General features: G+C 38.1%; 1 protein-coding gene across 1 annotated transcript; it reads left to right on the plus strand.

The window, feature by feature from the left end:
- Positions 1-2,772: 2,772 nt before the first annotated feature.
- LOC139958778 (uncharacterized) lies at positions 2,773-5,928 on the plus strand. Its single transcript, XM_071956111.1, has 2 exons — positions 2,773-2,931; positions 4,764-5,928. The coding sequence occupies exon 2, from the start codon at positions 4,772-4,774 to the stop codon at positions 5,795-5,797; it is 1,026 nt and encodes a 341-aa protein (XP_071812212.1). The 5' UTR covers positions 2,773-2,931; positions 4,764-4,771; the 3' UTR covers positions 5,798-5,928.
- Positions 5,929-18,671: the final 12,743 nt, after the last annotated feature.

The raw sequence follows: 18,671 nt of genomic DNA on the forward strand, positions 1-18,671 counted from the left end.
TAATATGTTGTTAAAACTTAAAGGCATTGAAGACTCGCCCCAAACCCCGTGCCGCGCTCTGAAAAAGTTAACTTTCCGTTGCTTGCAAGTTAAGTTTTTTTCTTGTCGCTACAAAATGCAGACAGTCATGAAACGTGATACCTTGTTATCTTTAGCTGGACCTGAGATGTCTATCGCTGTAATGTGTGTACACTGTGCTGTTGGTATTGACCGCAACTGTATGTACTGACTGTACACTAGTGTCTAATTACCGACAGTAGCAAGCTGTGTTTGTATTTTCTGGGATCGATGGTGGTATCTAACACTTCTGTTACACCTGATTCGAAACTAGGTCAGATTACCGGCATAAGACGTTTCTTTTTGCGCGAGTCTTCACACCCTTTAAGGAAGTGTTTTTCACAGCTGTGTTAGAAAAGTAGTTAATCTTCTTGAAAAAGGATACAGTTCTGAGTCATAATGTTCTCTTTTTCAAACTGTTCCTCACAACTTATTCTTTTGTGTAAGGTAAGTGGGCCTGACATTTCGATCCTAGCAGGTTCTTCTTCAGAGGCTGCATAAATGACACTTATCATTCAGCCTCTGAAGAAGATCCTGGTAGGATCGAAACGTCAGGCCCACTTTCTTTTACACATTCTCTTACACAGGCTCTTTAGTGGATAGGCAGATTGCTAACACTTTTTTTTATTATTTTTACTTCTTTATTTGTCAGCAGTACATCTTGTATCTTGAAGGGAGTGAGCTCTGAAATGACACTCGTTTTACTTGATTTCTGACATTCACAGCATTTGCACACATCATATTAATAGGCTCAAATTATTACAATTAGTTGAAAAGTGCTGTATTTTTATGCTAGCATTTTGTCTAGACACTCGTTTTACATGATTTCTGACATTTACAGCATACATAGCCAATAACATTTTCAAAGACACTGCGTTGGAGTTATATACCGTACAGCCAGGGGCGTAGCAAAGGTTTTTTTGTTGGGGGGGGGGTGTGGAGAATTTGATTTGCCGACGGATCTGGAAGTGGTGACTGAAATGGGGGAGGGGTCTAAGGGGAGGGGGTGTCCCCCTCCCCTTTGGCAATTTTTTAGTTTTGAAACGTCCTTAGATGCAATCTGGTGCATATTTTAAGTCAAATTTGATTTGCCGACGGATCTGGAAGTGTTGACTGAAATGGGTGGGGGCCGGAGGGGTCTAAGGGGAGGTGATGTCCCCCTCCCCTTTGGAAAATTTTTAGTTTTGAAACGTCCTTAGATGCAATCTGGTGTATATTTTAAGTCAAATTTGATTTGCCGACGGATCTGGAAGTGGTGACTGAAATGGGGGAGGGGTCTAATTTTTAGTTTTGAAACGTCCTTAGATGCAATCTGATGTATATTTTAAGTCAAATTTGATTTGCCGACGGATCTGGAAGTGGTGACTGAAATGGGGGAGGGGTCTAAGGGTAGGGGGTCTACCCCTCCCCTTTGGAAAAATTAGTTTGAACGTCCTTAGATGCAATCTGGTGCATATTTTAAGTCAAATTTGGCACGGAAGAAGCTCCCGTTCTCCTTTTTCTATTCAGCTTTCCTTCTTTCTTCCCCTTCCGCACTCTTCACCTTTTCTCCTTTTGCCGACAGACCCAAAATTTGCCGACAGCGACCAAATTATTGGGGGGTGTGACACCCCCCCACCCCCCCCCCCCCCCACCCCCCCCCCCCGCTCGCTACGCCCCTGCGTACAGCAGTGTGCATTGCATGCCGTCCAGGCCTTAAGGTCTGCAGTTGGTAAACCATTATTTGGTCAGTTCAGTAGTTGCACAGAACAGTAAGTCGAACAATATTATTTCAAGGTTGGTGAAATCAGCTCCTGCACAACATGGTTGTCAAAAAAAAAAAGACTTTTTGCGAGATGACAAAATCTCGTGCCAAATCTCTGGATTAAATTCATTTCGATCATGGACGTATCCATAAACAGAGTACACATATTAAGCTACAACTGATGACTTTTCCCTTAATACTAACCTTTTATCTGGAAAACGACAAACATTGTTCACTACTGTTCGACAGGAATTTCTTTTTTACCATGTCACCAGTTGTGGCCTAGACAAGTACACACATACAAACACGCATACATACACGCACACACACCCACGCACACAGAAAGGTTTAACCGGCTTGTGCAGTTGTGCGACTAGAGAAACTCTTCCTTATATATAAACTGTAATGACTACGGTTTTCAACGTTTTATTTTCTTTGTAGGGGTGGGTTGGTTGGGTTTGTGTGGGGTTAGAGGTGGTGGGCTTCATTGGTTACCAAACAAAATCGTTTTCTACATTATCTCTGAACACACAAAACTTTCTTGGAATGATATATTTTTGAAAAGTTCCTGTTTTTGGTAAACTTCTTCTATTTCGTAAGTTTTAATTTACTGTTAATTATAGTCAACGTAATTTCTCCATTCTTTATGTGTTTTGAGGAAGATATACGTATCGAGTAATAAGACATATTGAACTTGATAAATGCAACCTGACAATTTGCGTGCCTTAAACTCGTATAGGGGATGATAATCCTTATTTCATTAGATGCTTAGAATAATTAGATACCGTTATTATATTCATGAAATAGGGCTGAATATAACCTGCTATCAAATTGCACTTTAATATCGTAATGCAGAACTCATAAGCTGGTATATCGGAATTGTATTCCGTTTAGTGAATTCATCTTCGACACTCAATGAATATTCATTTCGAACCGCAGAAAATGTTATCAACGAATCGGAACAGTTGATCAACTCTCAGACTACATGTCTTCGTCCATGCAAAGGTAACGCCCACGAAAACCAAAGCTATATTAATGTTCGTTCAGAACCTTCAACGCCCAGAGTTTTGTAAGAAGTCAATCGATATTTACAAACGAGTTCAGTCTCTTAGGCCGTGAGAATCTGAAAGGTAAGTTAAATTAATTATTTATCTCTGTAAAATTAATTGTTTAATTTTCAGTTCTCGCTATATTATATGGTTTTATAGTCAATAATAATAACGTTTTAGGTATTTTGCTGTTTGTAAAAAGGCATATTAAAAGTAATTGGTATCAGCATGCAAAAACTTTTCTAAAAATTGTTTAAGTATTACTTTTCTGTAGTTTATGCCGTTCCAAACTATTCCTTGGAATGGTGGTGTGTTCAATTAGACAATTAATTGCTTCAGTAAGGAAAAATACGTCTATACTGTTGCATTTATCTTTATTCTACTTTTTTAATTAAATTCAAGTTTCTAAACATTTGTATTTTTCTAAATGTTTCTATCAAATGTATACGAAATATTGTAAAGTATCTCTACATTTTCTACTTGGACATATGGCTTCTGTTTTTCATTGGATATATTGATCAAGTCTTTAAGAAATCTCCATTACAACTTCCCACGACAAGTATGTAGATATATCTTTACATATACATTTTTTCCTGTTGTCCATGCTGATACTTTAAGAAGGATAAAACTGTGCATTGCCTTGCAGTAACTGGTAAAACACACTGAGTCTCCGTGATGGCAAAGATATGGATGTTTAAGCTTATTAACTTAAACTAAAAATGTAGCTGTTAATTAGTTATGACATTATGAAAGTGCCAGATTGCCTAACGTAACATGACTGCAGTAATTGATAATGGTAATATGCAGTTTTCCTCATTCAATAATGTGAAGCTGTAGAACAACACAATTTCTCGTGTTTCGTGACCATCGATCGTCTTGAAACAGGATGTAAAACTCCCTGTAGAAAATTGTACAGTAACACCCAAGAAACAAAGAACAAAGAAAGAAATAAACAAAGAAACATAAAACAAAGAAACACCCACTAGAAAAAAGAACAAAGAAACACTTACTAGAAAAAAAAAACGGGTATGATTATTCCCTATAGTTAAAAAAAAATAGTCTTAACTTCTTAAACGATCAGAACAGTTGAAAACGAAAAGTGGGGGAGAAAAGTTCTTTTTTAAACCTTTCTTTTGAATGGCGAAAAAAACCCAAGGAAGATCAAACTATTTAAGTTAAGTTGTAGACCTAGTATATGAACTTCTTCTGACAATATCTACATAGCGAAGAAACATATTTAAAAGAAAAGAGGATCTTCATGGAGAAACAAAATGTTTATCCATCTTAAGTTGAAAGTGAATGATTAAAACTTGAACAATAAGCTGAATCAGATTATAGATTATATTATTTTGTTTCTAACATTATTATTCATAACTAATTGAATGAAAAACACTAATTCATTGGTCCTTACAATTTAAACGTGATCAATGAAAGACGAAAATCAAAAGGCAGCCAACAATATAAAAATAATATAAACCACAATACAAAGAGCAAGGTGGGATGTATAAAGTATAAAATAAGTACAAAAAAAGATAAAAGTTAATTCCAAAACATCATCATCCATTCTCAATCGATGTATAAACATGGGATAATAGAGTTTCTTAATAAATAAAATGTAGTTTCTTAAACACAAAATTAGTGTTTTCAGAAATTATATGCACATGATGTGTTGTCATATTCAGATTCGTAAGGTACAGTACTATCGACGTACGATTCCCATCACTAGCGCAAGTGCCCCGGGGGGGGGGGGGATAATATACAATGCTCCGTTATATACTTCATTGTCATATCTTACCAGCAATGACTCACCACTATCCCTGATCTTTGCTTTGTCGTTAAGTTTGATAATTATCAGAAACTTAGTCAAATACATGTTGTTAAATGCATGATTTTCTAATCGTTTTCACTCGTAGAAACCAAAATGATCTTCAGCCGCACGTTTGGTGCTGTCATCATAGCTGTGGTGCTCATTATCCCGTCTGTTATTGCCAGAAGATGGGAACGTGACCTTCAATGGTGCCGCAGCGAATCTCAACTTTACGAAGGCGACTTCAACGGTGACGGTAAGACTGATCTGCTTTGTCACAGAACGAACGATGGATACAAGTGGATTGCTTTCGCTGATTCCAATGGCCAGTTCACGGGGACAAGCTGGGAGCAAGGCATAGGTTGGTGTTGGCATAACAACGCACAACTGCACATTGGGGACTTCAACGGGGATGGTAAAGATGACATGCTTTGTCACGATACAAGTTCCGGTTACAAATGGATCGCGTTTGCCAACAGCCAAGGTAACTTTGCTGAACGTACTAGCTGGAAGGCTGACATCGGGTGGTGCCGTCATGCAAGTGGTGAACTTCATATTGGGGACTTCAACGGGGATGGTAAAGATGACATGCTTTGTCACGACACGAGTACCGGCTACAAATGGATCGCTTTCGCCAACAGCCAAGGTAACTTTGCTGGACGTACTAGCTGGGAGGCTGACATCGGGTGGTGCCGCCATGCAAGTGGTGAACTTCACATTGGGGACTTCAACGGGGATGGTAAAGATGACATGCTTTGTCACGATACAAGTACAGGGTATAAGTGGATAGCTTATGCCAACAGCCAAGGCAACTTCGCAGATCGCACTGGATGGGAAGAGGGAATTGCATGGTGCCGACATTCTGGGTCCAGTCTTCACATCGGCGATTTCAACGGCGACGGCAAAGATGACATGTTGTGTCACGACACTAACGGATACAAGTGGGTTGCCTTGGCGAATTGCCAAAACAACTTTAGTGACAAGACAACATGGGAAGCTGATCTCGGTTGGTGTAATCATCGAGGCGCTGTCTTCTTTCTTGGTGACTATGATGGTGACTCAAAGACGGATATGTTGTGTCATGACTCCAACACAGGGAAGAAGTGGATCATTTATGCCGAGTTGACCATTTTTCAGTAATTGCCTGTTAAAATGCATGTCGATTACGTATCGTTATAATATAGGAAACAAGCCCGATCTATTTGGTTTGCCTGTCTCAAGTAGTTTTCAGCAATAAAAGTAAAAATAAATGAAATATAGTGAATACATAATATTACTTTCAATGTATTATTTGATTATCAACTCTCACGAGCTTGAAAACTGAGCATGTAGAAGAAAACATTCATGTTTATTCATGATGTGCACCTAATGTACCACCAATAGCGTATTGTCCCTTTCAATAGCCATTTCCTAATTGAAGAAAATATCATTTTAACCCTTTAAACATTTGAGTACATAATTTGTCACAGCTATCCTTTCATGTCAGCATAATTAAGGATTTGAAAACAAATTGAAAACCTTGTAGATTTGATATAGTTCTATTTGATATCAAGTCTTGGTTCGAGCAGCAGCCTATGTAATAATTTACATCTGCTGAACACAGGATAACTGTGGGATTCACTCATATGGGAGTAACAAGTTCCTATTCCTTCCGAGAATAACTTCCGAAACAACAGATTGTGCAGTTGCTAACGTTATAAGTAGTAACTTCCGTTAAACTAACACATTGGTAAACAATCCACCCAGTTACATATCGCATCGCAAAATCACGTATTTTTTAATGAGCTGCAAAACAATGTTTGAAGATTCAAACTCTTATTCATGATGCCACACATAATACAGCAACATTTGTACTTCTATCCTGTTGACTGTTGGACCCCATGCATCATTGTTACTATATACTTTGACAATACTTGTGAACTTTTTTTCTATTAAACATATTACTTTTGTATTCAGAGTAAAAAGTCTCTTTTCGCTTCAGTTGATCTTTAATCTGTGAACTTTCATTGTGAAGGTCATGAGATGGTTGCATGTCAATACTATGCTTCCCCTGGAGCATTATATAATAAAAGAAGAAAAATCACTATTCACTTGATTTGACCTTCGACCTTTGAACTTTTGACATGACTGTTTACGAGAAACAATTCCCGATCATTGGGCACATTTCTACCAAGTTTGAAGAAAATCAGCCCAACTGTTTGAGCCGCTTTTTACACAGAATTTGACGATGTAACTCACCCACACTGGTCACTCTCGTTGAAAGATACTCAAATGATAGTCAATATGGGGTGACTTCTATTAATTTGCGAAAATAAAGTTTCTGAGCTGGTAACCGCTGTTCATGACAATACCGCACATGTTTTGTTATTACATGTTCATCAGCATTCCTACACCTCGTCACCAACCCGTCTGATCTGTAACACTAACTCACCTTTGTCGACAGATTACCAAACAATCAACGACTACAATGTCGTGGTACCACTAATCGGTGGTCTCTATCTTGTTTGATAGATTCATACCCGTAGGTAGCGACAAACACGTCCTACGCATGCAATGAAACACGAAATAAGACTCACAGCTTAGAAAGCACTTCAAATCTTGCTCTCCCGTTCTCCAACTTTCTTATAGTTTAAACATACTCACCACAAAAGCAACAAGCAGCAAGCTCAAATAATAGTCAATATAGGCTGACTTCCAATTATTTTGCGAAAATAAATTTTCTGAGCTGGTATCCCCTCCCTTACCAAAACTCGTCATTGTTGTAGCATTCGCTCTGACCATAGGGCCCAATGAACCCGCTCTCCTCCCTTTCCTATTAGAAAGTTTTGAAATTCGCAGTGTTTTTAAAATGGAAGAAGACAAGAATCATTTGGGGGGGGGGGGGGGGGGGGTAGGAGGGATGGGGTGAGGGGGGTAGGCGGGATGGGGTGAGGGGGGTAGGCGGGATGGGGTGAGGGGGGGTAACTACGATATATCGGCAGCCGCAGCATGGATTATTGATGTGACTACAGAAACGTTGATCTCGTATGTAAAATATAAATATATTCCTCACACAATTTTGGCAAATTCGGATTGGCCAAACTGCCACTCCTACGCAGAAACAGGTAAGCAACGTTTTTAGAGAAGTTGCAACATATTTACCAATATCAACTAAAGTCTGATATATATTTCAGCTAAAACATCTTACAGCCTACTCCGCGATTAGAAACTGCATAATTTAAAATTACAATTAAAGTTGCCTGTTTGGCGATCAAAATGTTTTTCTTTCAGATTTTCATTCAAAGAAGCTAATAGTAAGTTTGTTGTCAATATTAAACTGATGGGGCCAATCGGGTTAAAGCGAGTAAATGATGCACATGATGCAGTCGCCATCTATCATCAGAGTCTCAATGTAAACATCAGACAACACTTGGTACACAAAAGAACAAGGAACATGACGATGAATAGTTACCGTTATCAGAACTTGTAGAAAATATGAAGGTATTTCTTCAACAACGATGTAGCAATGTTGATACGAAAAAAACACTGAAGGATCGTTTTACAGAAGCAATTCTCATTACAGGATGTAATGGAAAACCCAACGTAGTTACCGTAGGCACAACAGTAGGCGGTCCAAGGGGTTCATTGAAGCAGGGCCTCCAATGTTCAGGGACCACTGAATACTAATATCAGTGATGTTTTGTTTAAATAAGTTAATGAGTGCCAGCAAACCTATATGCCTTGGTCGGTCTTATTTCACCAACCAACCGATTTTTGTAGCGATAATATCAGTGATGTTTTGTTTAAATAATTTAATGAGTGCCAGCAAACCTATATGCCTTGGTCGGTCTTATTTCACCAACCAACCGATTTTTTTAGCTAACACACAAAGTAGATGCCCACAAGCTTTCGTAGATATTTTAATTGATGAACCGTGATAAACAGTGCATCCAGCACGCTTTATGACAGTTAAGTTTCCAATTCAAGCACATTCCGTGATCCTTTTCTGAAGTATAATAATACCACTATCGCTTATATACCAGTGCAATTAACTCAGTAATGTTGTTACACTGAATTTCCATTAATTAATTTCATACAATGAAGATGAAAATGAAAACGAAGACATCCATGGCTAATTAAGAAACCAAGTGCCTCCACGTTTATCTTTAGTAATATAGATGTCCTTAGATATTTGGCTTCATATATTCCTTAGAATATTTTCTGATACAACCTGTTCCTTCCTATACAAGTATTACAACGTATGATTATGCTGCTCAGTTTGTGTCATTCTGTATGCGTGCCTGTCTGGACTTTTGAGTGCATGGTAAGATGGTAAATATAGAATCAAATAACGGGGAAATAGTCTTTGTGGTGAATCAAAAAAGGAAGAGGAATTTTCGTGTAAGCGGTTATTTTCGTGCGCTGAACAGAAATCTGTATGTGCAAATTCCGCCATTTCCTTTTCCGGAATATGAATTACCCAAGCACTGGCTCTTCTGAATACTGGTGCAGCTTTTTAACTCGTCATTTTTCAGTTTTGTGTTTTAGGGAAACCGTAGAGTTGGCAGAAATTGCGCACGGAATATTATTCTAAATCGCGGTAGATTGTGCATGAGGTGTTTCAGACCATTTTTGTCCGGTTTGAGGCTGATCATATTAACAATTATGTAAGAACTCCTGCTGGGCATTGTATACAACCTTTAATGTAATGGGGATTATTGAGGGCATCAATTCGACATCAGATAATATAAAGGAAATGAATCGGTGGCAAATATGTAAATGGAGAAAGAGAGAGTGAGGGATATGACAGAGGTGGAGAGAGAGGTGGAGAGATGGAATGAGAGGAGGGGGGGGGGGTAGATGTGCTTAGGTTGGTTAGCAGTTTTACCCAAATCCTTTTTCACCGTTTCGCTACGTATATGTATATCTTTGTAGTATCTCACTGTAGCAACTGATTCGTAATTGTTGTCACATTTCTGCCCACGATCAAACAGATGGAAGAAGAGTTTTGACATGTCGTCCAAGTCTTAATTTGAGTCTTCGATTCAAGTCCAGTGACATGATTAGCTCATCACTACGGTGCTTTTTAGTAGTAAAAAAGTCAGTCGCGTCACCTTGAGTATTGACTCGAACTATGACTTTTAACAACACAGGCATAACATTAATTAAAACGCAGGAGGCATCGAAAGCCTGGTGGGGTCCTGGGGATAATTATATCAATGGGAACCCCGGTTTGCTCTTACCATTTATATATCATCTTATCAGAATGAATATACACTCTATTTTTCTTCCATGTTTACTCGGGCCCTTGAATGACCTCCAGTTGATCCTCCTTCGTCAGGCCTGTATAGGCAAGGCGGGCCACCGATTTGTAAAACAACTGTCTGGCTGTCTTGAGCAGTTACTGAAACCTATAGCCTGATAGTTTATAAATCTACTAAATAACAAGACATGAATGAACACAAGTCATGTAACGTCATGTGACTGCACTCTCGCATATATACTAAGGAGAAAGGACAGACAGGAACTGCTAATAAAGGAGGCCATAGAAACTAACTGAAATTACTATTGGACTCAATTCGTTACAGTTAAAATGGCAATCAAACTTTACTGTATAATAGCCATTATGCTTTTTAACACTAATTCCACGGAAGACATGTGCGAAAATAATGTATCTTGTAAGTACTATGACATCGATTCTTTTAATAACTTACCATCCCATAAGTGCATATCATTACTACATCACAATAGTCGTAGTCTAAAGAAACACTTTTCCGATATTACTACTTTTATCTCTTTGTTAAATCAAGATTTTTCCATAATTGGTTTTACTGAAACCTGGTTTACGAATGATATATCTCCTCTTATTAAGATTGACAATTACACACTAATTGAACAGCATCGTAATGAAAGAAGGGGTGGTGGTGTTTGCCTTTTCATAAATAATGACTTTAATTTCAAACACCGTACAGATTTGTCTATCTTAAACAATTCTATTGAAGCTATATTCATTGAAACCAGTACACCTAGTAACGAAAAACTTATCGTTGGTTGTGTATACAGACCTCCCAACAGTTCGAATGATGATTTCAATTTAAATATGCAGCTTATACTTAGCACCATCGCTAATGACCACTGCAGTACCTATATTATGGGAGATTTTAATATTGATTTATCTAAAGCAAGCATATCTACTGACTTTATTAACCTTATTTATTCGAGCGGGTTTTATCCCACGATAAGTAAACCTACTCGGGTTAGCCCATCTTCTGCCACCATAATTGACAACATCTTAACCAATGTTGATTCTCTAATGACATCTGGAATACTTATTACAGATATTAGTGACCATTTTCCTATTTTTCTTCATGCCTCTGTGAATCAGAGTACAGTCAGGTATAACCCATTGCAAGTCCGTAACTATAGCAATAAGAACATCCATAAGTTTATTTCTGAAATTAAAAGTAAAACATGGGATGAAGTGCTTACTAAGCCTGACGCTAACACTTCTTATAATGCTTTCTTTGATTCATTTCAATCAACGTACAATACCTGTTTTCCATTGCATACCATCAGCAAAACAAAAAGGAGGAAAAAGAAACACCCTTGGATAACTAATGGAATCTTAAAATCCATAGGAATCTTAAAATCCAAGAGGAAAAACCAGCTCTATAGACGCTACCTAAAGAACAATACTAATGACAGTAGGTCAACCTATACTATATACCGGAACAAACTTAACCAGATTATTCGTTTGTCAAAGAAATTATACTATTGTAATAAGATTAACAATAGCAGAAACAATATTGGCCAAACATGGACAACTGTAAAGAAAATTCTCGGACAAAATAAGCATTCCAATTATCCCACTGCCTTTAATGAAAACAATCAACTAGTTAGTGATGATAAGGAAGTAGCAAATCATTTTAATAATGTTTTTCTCAACTTGGGCCAGGAACTTGCCAGTAAGATTAAAAGCAAGAACACTGCTGAAAAACTCATTCACATGAATGACAGCATAAACAGCCATTCTCTTTTCAGTTATCCTGTTACTGAAGCTGAGTTCATTAAAATAGCAAGCTCCAACTTAAAATCAAATAAGGCAGCGGGTTACGATGGTTTTAAGCCAGGTATTATCAAACATGTTATTCATTTTATTGCAAAACCCATGACTCACATCTGTAATATCTCTTTTAATACTGGCATATTTCCTGACAAACTCAAAGTCGCAAAAGTAGTACCTATCTTCAAAAAAGGTGACACGAGTTCTTATCAAAATTATCGCCCCATATCACTGTTATCATGTTTTTCAAAACTGATTGAACGGTTAATGTTCAATCGTATTTACGATTTTACGTGCAAGTACAACATTCTTTGTAACCAACAGTATGGTTTCCGCCCTGGTCATTCTACTGAACTTGCTTTGGCAGATGCTATTGACAGACTTTACACTAATCTCGATAATGACAACACTTGCATCGGCGTCTTCCTAGATCTGTCCAAAGCATTCGACACAATTAACCACTCCATTTTATTATCCAAACTATCTTTCTACGGAATCAGAGGAACAACCCTAAATTGGCTAGACAGTTATATCACAAATAGGTTACAATACACTACATACAAGAATTCAAATTCTGGACTTGGTGAAATCGCATGTGGTGTGCCTCAGGGCTCTGTGTTAGGTCCTTTGTTGTTTATTATATACGTTAATGATATCTGCCATGTCTCCAACATCGCTCATACAGTCTTATTTGCCGATGACACCAATCTTTTCTTTCACTCGAAGAACGTAAATTCACTCCAAAGTACTGTCTCTTGTGAACTGGATAAGTTCTGTGATTGGTTCTCAGCAAACAAATTAAGTATTATTATTGATAAGACTAAGTATATTGTTTTTAGTACCAAAAGAGCATTTCGTTGGGATAAGGATATTACGATGGACGGCAAAATAATTAAATGTGTAACTGAAACTAAGTTTCTTGGTATTAATATTGATAGCAAACTTTCTTGGAATAACCATATTTCATAACCATATCCTCCCACAGCATGTCCTTAGAATGCTTTATCAAACACTAGTTCTGCCACACCTATCCTATTGTACAACTATTTGGTCTGGTACATACAGGGGTATAAGGGGAGGGGGAAACCCACTCCCCTTATACCCCTCCACCAGGACTGCGATTCGTGGCATGGACCAGCATTTGCCTTCTCAAGAGTTCGGAGCTATATGTAAATGTATGAGCATGAGGATTTACAGTTTAAAACCATTTTGAAACCACAGGCTGGTTGTAAGAAATTTATAACCTATGAGAAATAAAATTTCTTGAGAAAGATGATCCCAACTTTGTTTTATAAATATTTTAGAAAATTACACCTGGGAAACATTTTTTTAGAAGTAAATTAACATCACCATTGTACACTTTTGTCGCACCAAATTGCATCTGAGGGCATTCAGCAATAGAAAATTTTCCAAAGGGGAGGGGGCACCCCCTCCCCTTATACCCCTCACCCATATCACTCTAATGCCACTTTGGCAAGGGCGGCGGAACCGGGGGGCACGTGCCCCCCCAGTTTTCCTCAGGTTAAAAATGTGCCCTTTTTCTACATAAAAATTGAGGTGTCTCAAGTTTGCAAGAGGCCAGGGAACCAGAATGAACACTCGGGAAGGGCCGTTTCCGGCCATCTGAGGGGTTTGTAAAACCAACAATTTTCTTGTACGCTCCGCGCCAACTGATGGTGGCGCTCCGCTCAGATAGTCGTGCATACAACTTTGCAAATCCTGGCTACGCCCATGACTTTTAATGAATTTCTGTGGGTCAAACTCAAGCTATTTCGAATGGAAAAAATTTGTTTAGATATTAACAAGAAATAAACTACATTAGCAACAAGCATGATTTCACCTCATTTTGTCTCAAAAGAAAACTTGTTCCTTGTTTCCCAATTTGCACATTGGATATTGCAGTGCTAGTATGCATATTTTCCTTGAGGGGGGAGGGGGGTGGGGGGGCGTTGATGGAGTGATGTGTATACGCAAATAAGACAAGACAATAAGAGTTATAAAGGAAACAAAATATAAGGCTGCATCAGTCCAATCGAATTTCTGCAAAGTGCCCTTTGATGTCGGTGCCCCCCCCCCCCCCAGATTAAAAGTGCTTCCGCCGCCCTTGCACTTTGGCCCCTCCCAAACAAAGGCTCTGGATCCGCCAGTGTGCGTCACAAGTTAGAGTAGGGGCATGTCTCTCACAGAGTGGCAACCAGTTGCGTTTGCATCCAAGATACTTAGTCAGTCTCAAAGTAACTATGCTAAAACCGAGAGGGAAGCCCTAACTATTGTCTTTGGCATAACAAGGTTCCATACGTATTTATATCGAAAGGACTATATTGCAATGAGTTACCACAAGCCATTGGAGATGATCTTTAGAGTGCTCCACCAAGATTGCAGAGAATGCTGGTGCACCTTCAGAAATATAACTTTCAAGTGGTTACAAGCAAGGAGCAGATGTTGTAGTTGCAGACACACCCAGTCGGTTAGCTAATGCTAGTGATGTATATGACGTTGATTTGGGTGTATCGGGTGATGAAATTGAAGTCCAGCTATGTGACTTCAGCAGCACGAGCAACGACAATTGATTGCAGAAACAAATAACGACAGTAGTCTGTAAGATCTGATCAAGATAGTTATTGAAGTATTGGACATGCCGTGATGACTTAGGTGTTCTTGTAGGAAACTTCGTTTTTAAAGAAACAAGTTGTTGTGCCAACCAAGATAAATTCTGCAAAAACTCCACCAGACTCCGCATGGAATTGAGAAAACTAAGCTGTTGACGAGAGAACAAGTTTATTTGTCAAACATAAACAAGGACATTAAAAATGTTGTTAAAACATGTGAAAGTTGTCAAGAACATTAGCTTAGACAGTCATATGAGCCACTTCAACCACATGAGATCCATGGCTAAAATTTGGAACTAATCTGTTTACACTGCAAGGTATTCAGTTTATGATTGTTACTGACCACTCAAAATTTTAGCTAGTTTATCAACTGACAAGTACCACAAATGAAACTGTATCAAAAACGCTGGCAGGGCATTTTAGTATATTTGGACCACCAAGAGAGAAAGTACCAAACGAGGGTCCACAGCACACTTGGCAAGCGTTTTAGCAGTTGTGTGAAACATGGAACATCTCATATACTCAAGGGCGTAGGAACCGGGGGCGGGCAAATATGGGGGGCGGAAGTATCGTTCCGCCCCCCCTCTCTGCAAGTCAGAAAACCCCTTTTTCATTTCCAAATGAGAAATAAATCTCATTTGAAGCACCAAATTGCATCTAAGGCCAGGTGAAAATGCAAAATTCTTTACAAAATGGAGTGGGTGTTGAAGTGTGCTATATTGCACCAAATTGCATCTGAGGCCACCTGGAAATGCAAAAAAATTCCAAAGGGGAGGGGGACACCACCTCCCCTTAGACCCCTCCCCCAGGCCGGCCATCAGTCTTCAGCCCCCCCCCCCACTCAAAAGTACCTTCCTACGCCACTGCATATACTACGTCGTCACCCCCACTATCCTAGGTCCAATGGCTAGCAGAAAGTATGGTACAGACCAATAAGAAATTAAAATACAAAGCCAAAAAGGGTGATCTAGCATTGGCAATGCTGAGGCATAGAGCTACGCCAATTGCAAGCAACATGCATCACCAGCAGAACTCATTCTCAAAAGGTCCATTTGGACTGAACTGCCATCAAGAGGTTACTTCCAGGCAACTTCACAAGATGAGTACACTCATAGAATGATTAAGAATAAACAGGTTAACACCAGAGAGTTGCATGGCAGGAATGTGGTGCAGGAGCTTCCTGAGCTACAAGTGAATTCAAGAATAAGAGTCCTGGAGGAGGGTGACCACAATAGGTGGACTCCAGTTATTATCAGAGAAATTGGTCAAGGACCAAGGTCATATCTTGTGGAGACACCAAATGGATCAGTATTGCAAAAGAAACAGCAACCATTTTAGAAACTTAGCAGCACCAAGCATACATGAAAACAGAGAATAAGACGAACCGAGAGAGGAACTAGATGAGAAGAAAACATTAACTTAAAGTTTCTAGGTCCCTCAGACCCGAAGTTGAAGAGTGATAAAGAAACCGATCAGACTGTTGGAACAGAGAGAGTGATTTATGTACTATTTGAAACTTGTTAAGACATGGACTGTTAATATGATAGAACAGAAAGTAGGAACAATGGATTAAAAAGAAAAGAAAAGTGCATTTGGACAATGAACACTTGCAAATATAACTGAAGGCAGTAATTCATATATTCAACTGCATTTATTGAGATATATAACACCTTGATAACAATAAGCGTGCGTTCTAGAATCAGTATCACTTGTAAATTTGTTGAAAAGAATTAAGAGTTTCAATTTTTTTGCACTAGCTTGTTTATGAAATAATTATCAACTTGATCTGAAAAGAGGGGGATGTTGTATGATGACACATATCACCATTGATTGTTGCAGTTAGTTCTTAATTAACATTGCTGCCCTGTATTTATATATATATATATATATATATATATATATATATATATATATATATATACACACATATATGTATATAGCGTAGTATATAAAGTTCAGTGATAGCAATATAGTGCTCAATACAACTGGTGCAGAGCTAAATAGATATATGTATGATTGAGTTACTTTCACTGCCGCGATCATCAGGCAATATATGCTGAAAATACACGATTAAAGCAAAATGAGGCTGAAATCGATCTTTTCAGTCACATTCTGTTGTTCATATAGTGATATAACCACCTATTCTGATCTCTCTTGAAAAGAACCAATAGCAACATGAAATAACAACAACCAAAAAGGTTAACAAAACCATTCCTTGAAACTGACAAAGGCAGTAAAATTTGAGTTTCTTTTAAATATCCCGTGACATTTATGATTTATCGACGTTAAGTGTTAGTGTCTTAGAATGAGCTTAAATGTCATAGTACTATATTCATCAGGTTACCTTTACTGCTGCGTTAGACCGTTTTTAAGCGTTGAAAAATAATAATTCTGGTGTGTAAATGTCACGTGATATTTTACTGCAACGCTGTATATGCATCATCAGATCATGTTTCTTCAAGGTTGAATGTTATAAGCTTTAAAATAATCGGGAGAACGCTCATCGTGATGGTAAACATACTGGTATACACAGATATAAGTCGCTCACATTTTCATGTAGTGGCAATGTACTTTTATTGAAATTGAGTAAAATATTGTTGTTACCTACTTCGAGGGTGAAGAATCGATTGAGTTGAATTATTTCTGACTGGTTTTTGCCGAATGTCCACCTAAGGGCCATATTCTCCTTTTCATATACTGACGAATACTACATTCGTCATTATAACCACTCAGTCTCAGTTCATATTGCATTGGTCGAAACAACTTAATCGATAGGAAAATCGTTGAGGAATTTTCTTACACAAGACTGAAACGGAGTACTCTCTATTGTGTAGAACAGTCTTTTTAAGCGTTAACATCAAAATGATTCTGGTGTTTAAAATACCACGTGATATCATAGTACAACGCTGCATATACATCAAAGTTCAAGGTTATAAGCTGTGAAATGTGGAGAACGTTAATCATGGTAGAAAAGGTGGTATGCTTGATAGAGAAAGAAAGGATACGGGTGCAGGACTAAAAAAAAATAATATTGTATGTCATACCTGCATGGTTTTATAAGTTCCTTGCTTGATTACATTTCATGGAAACTTCTTTATCTGTCATTTTCAATTTAATTTTGGTAAACACTTTTTATGTGAACTTAAAGAAGATATTATGTTTTTTTCATTTCATCGTCAATATTATACCCCTGAGTATTGATACACAAAGTAAGACGTTAAATATGAATCTAAGAGACTGACTTCAGTTAGCTTGTGGCTTTGATAAGCCAACGATGGATCCCTCGCGAGTTCCTGCTTGCAGGAGGATCTAAAATACATACATACATACACGCATACATACATACATACATACATACCAGCAGAGACTACAGTGTGGGGTTCTTGGTGTTTGTACAGTGTGGGGCTCCACTGTTGGTATATTGATACATGGTGGGGTTGTGAAATTCAATATGTATAATACTACAGTATGGGTTTCAATATGTTGTATGCACAATGGGACTATTTATGCACACACATTGTGGGGATAATTTAGTAATGAATCAATGTGCTAATATTTGTATTTATTACATTATGGGAATGTTCTTGTATATATAGTTTGTGGGACTGAACCATGCTAATACAGTATGGGTTGAAATCATTGTACACTTTGGGACTGTTTATGTATTATTTTGTAAGTATGGTTGCAGTCTGCAATTAATTATATATGTTACATTGTTATACATGCTACAAGAGAAACTGGCCAATTCCTTTCTCTATTACTTCATCCTTCCTTTCCCCAGTTTCAGGACTAGGATACTCAATAGCTGTGCAAGTCTATGCAGGGGTTTAAAAATCATTGACCAAAAAGTTATTTGAGCCTGTGACCTCCTACATGGAACACGTGCCCTACCAGTACCATTACTCTCTCTATACTGTATATATGTGTGTGTGTAAAGCAATATTAATTATGCTGGACTTTGGAAAAACAAAAGCTGTACTTATTTTGCTTCTATTTATTTTAAAAAATTTAAACATTCTTCCAAAATAGTATGAAAAGAAGAGACCAATGACAAGAATGATCTTTCTAAAAACAGTTCAATATTCCAACTCTTTCAAAATTTTAGCATCCTGAAAATTTGGGCTTTCCAATAAGCTGTAAATAAAATTTATAAAATATTCAAATTTGAAACAATAACAAATTCAAGGGCGGCGGAACCGGGGGGCACAGGGGGCACGTGCCCCCCACTTTTCCTCAGGTTAAAAATGTGCCCTTTTTCTACATAAAAATTGAGGTGTCTTAAGTTAGCAAGAGGCCAGGGAACCAGAATGAACACTCGGGAAGGGCCGTTTCCGGCCATCTGAGGGGTTTGTAAATCAAAAAT

Source organism: Apostichopus japonicus, chromosome 18, assembly GCF_037975245.1.
Source record: "Apostichopus japonicus isolate 1M-3 chromosome 18, ASM3797524v1, whole genome shotgun sequence".
Taxonomy (NCBI): Eukaryota; Metazoa; Echinodermata; class Holothuroidea; order Aspidochirotida; family Stichopodidae; genus Apostichopus; species Apostichopus japonicus.

Excerpts from the sequence above, each read along its gene's own strand:
- LOC139958778 (XM_071956111.1), top strand. The coding sequence starts at position 4,772 with ATGATCTTCAGCCGCACGTTTGGTGCTGTCATCATAGCTGTGGTGCTC.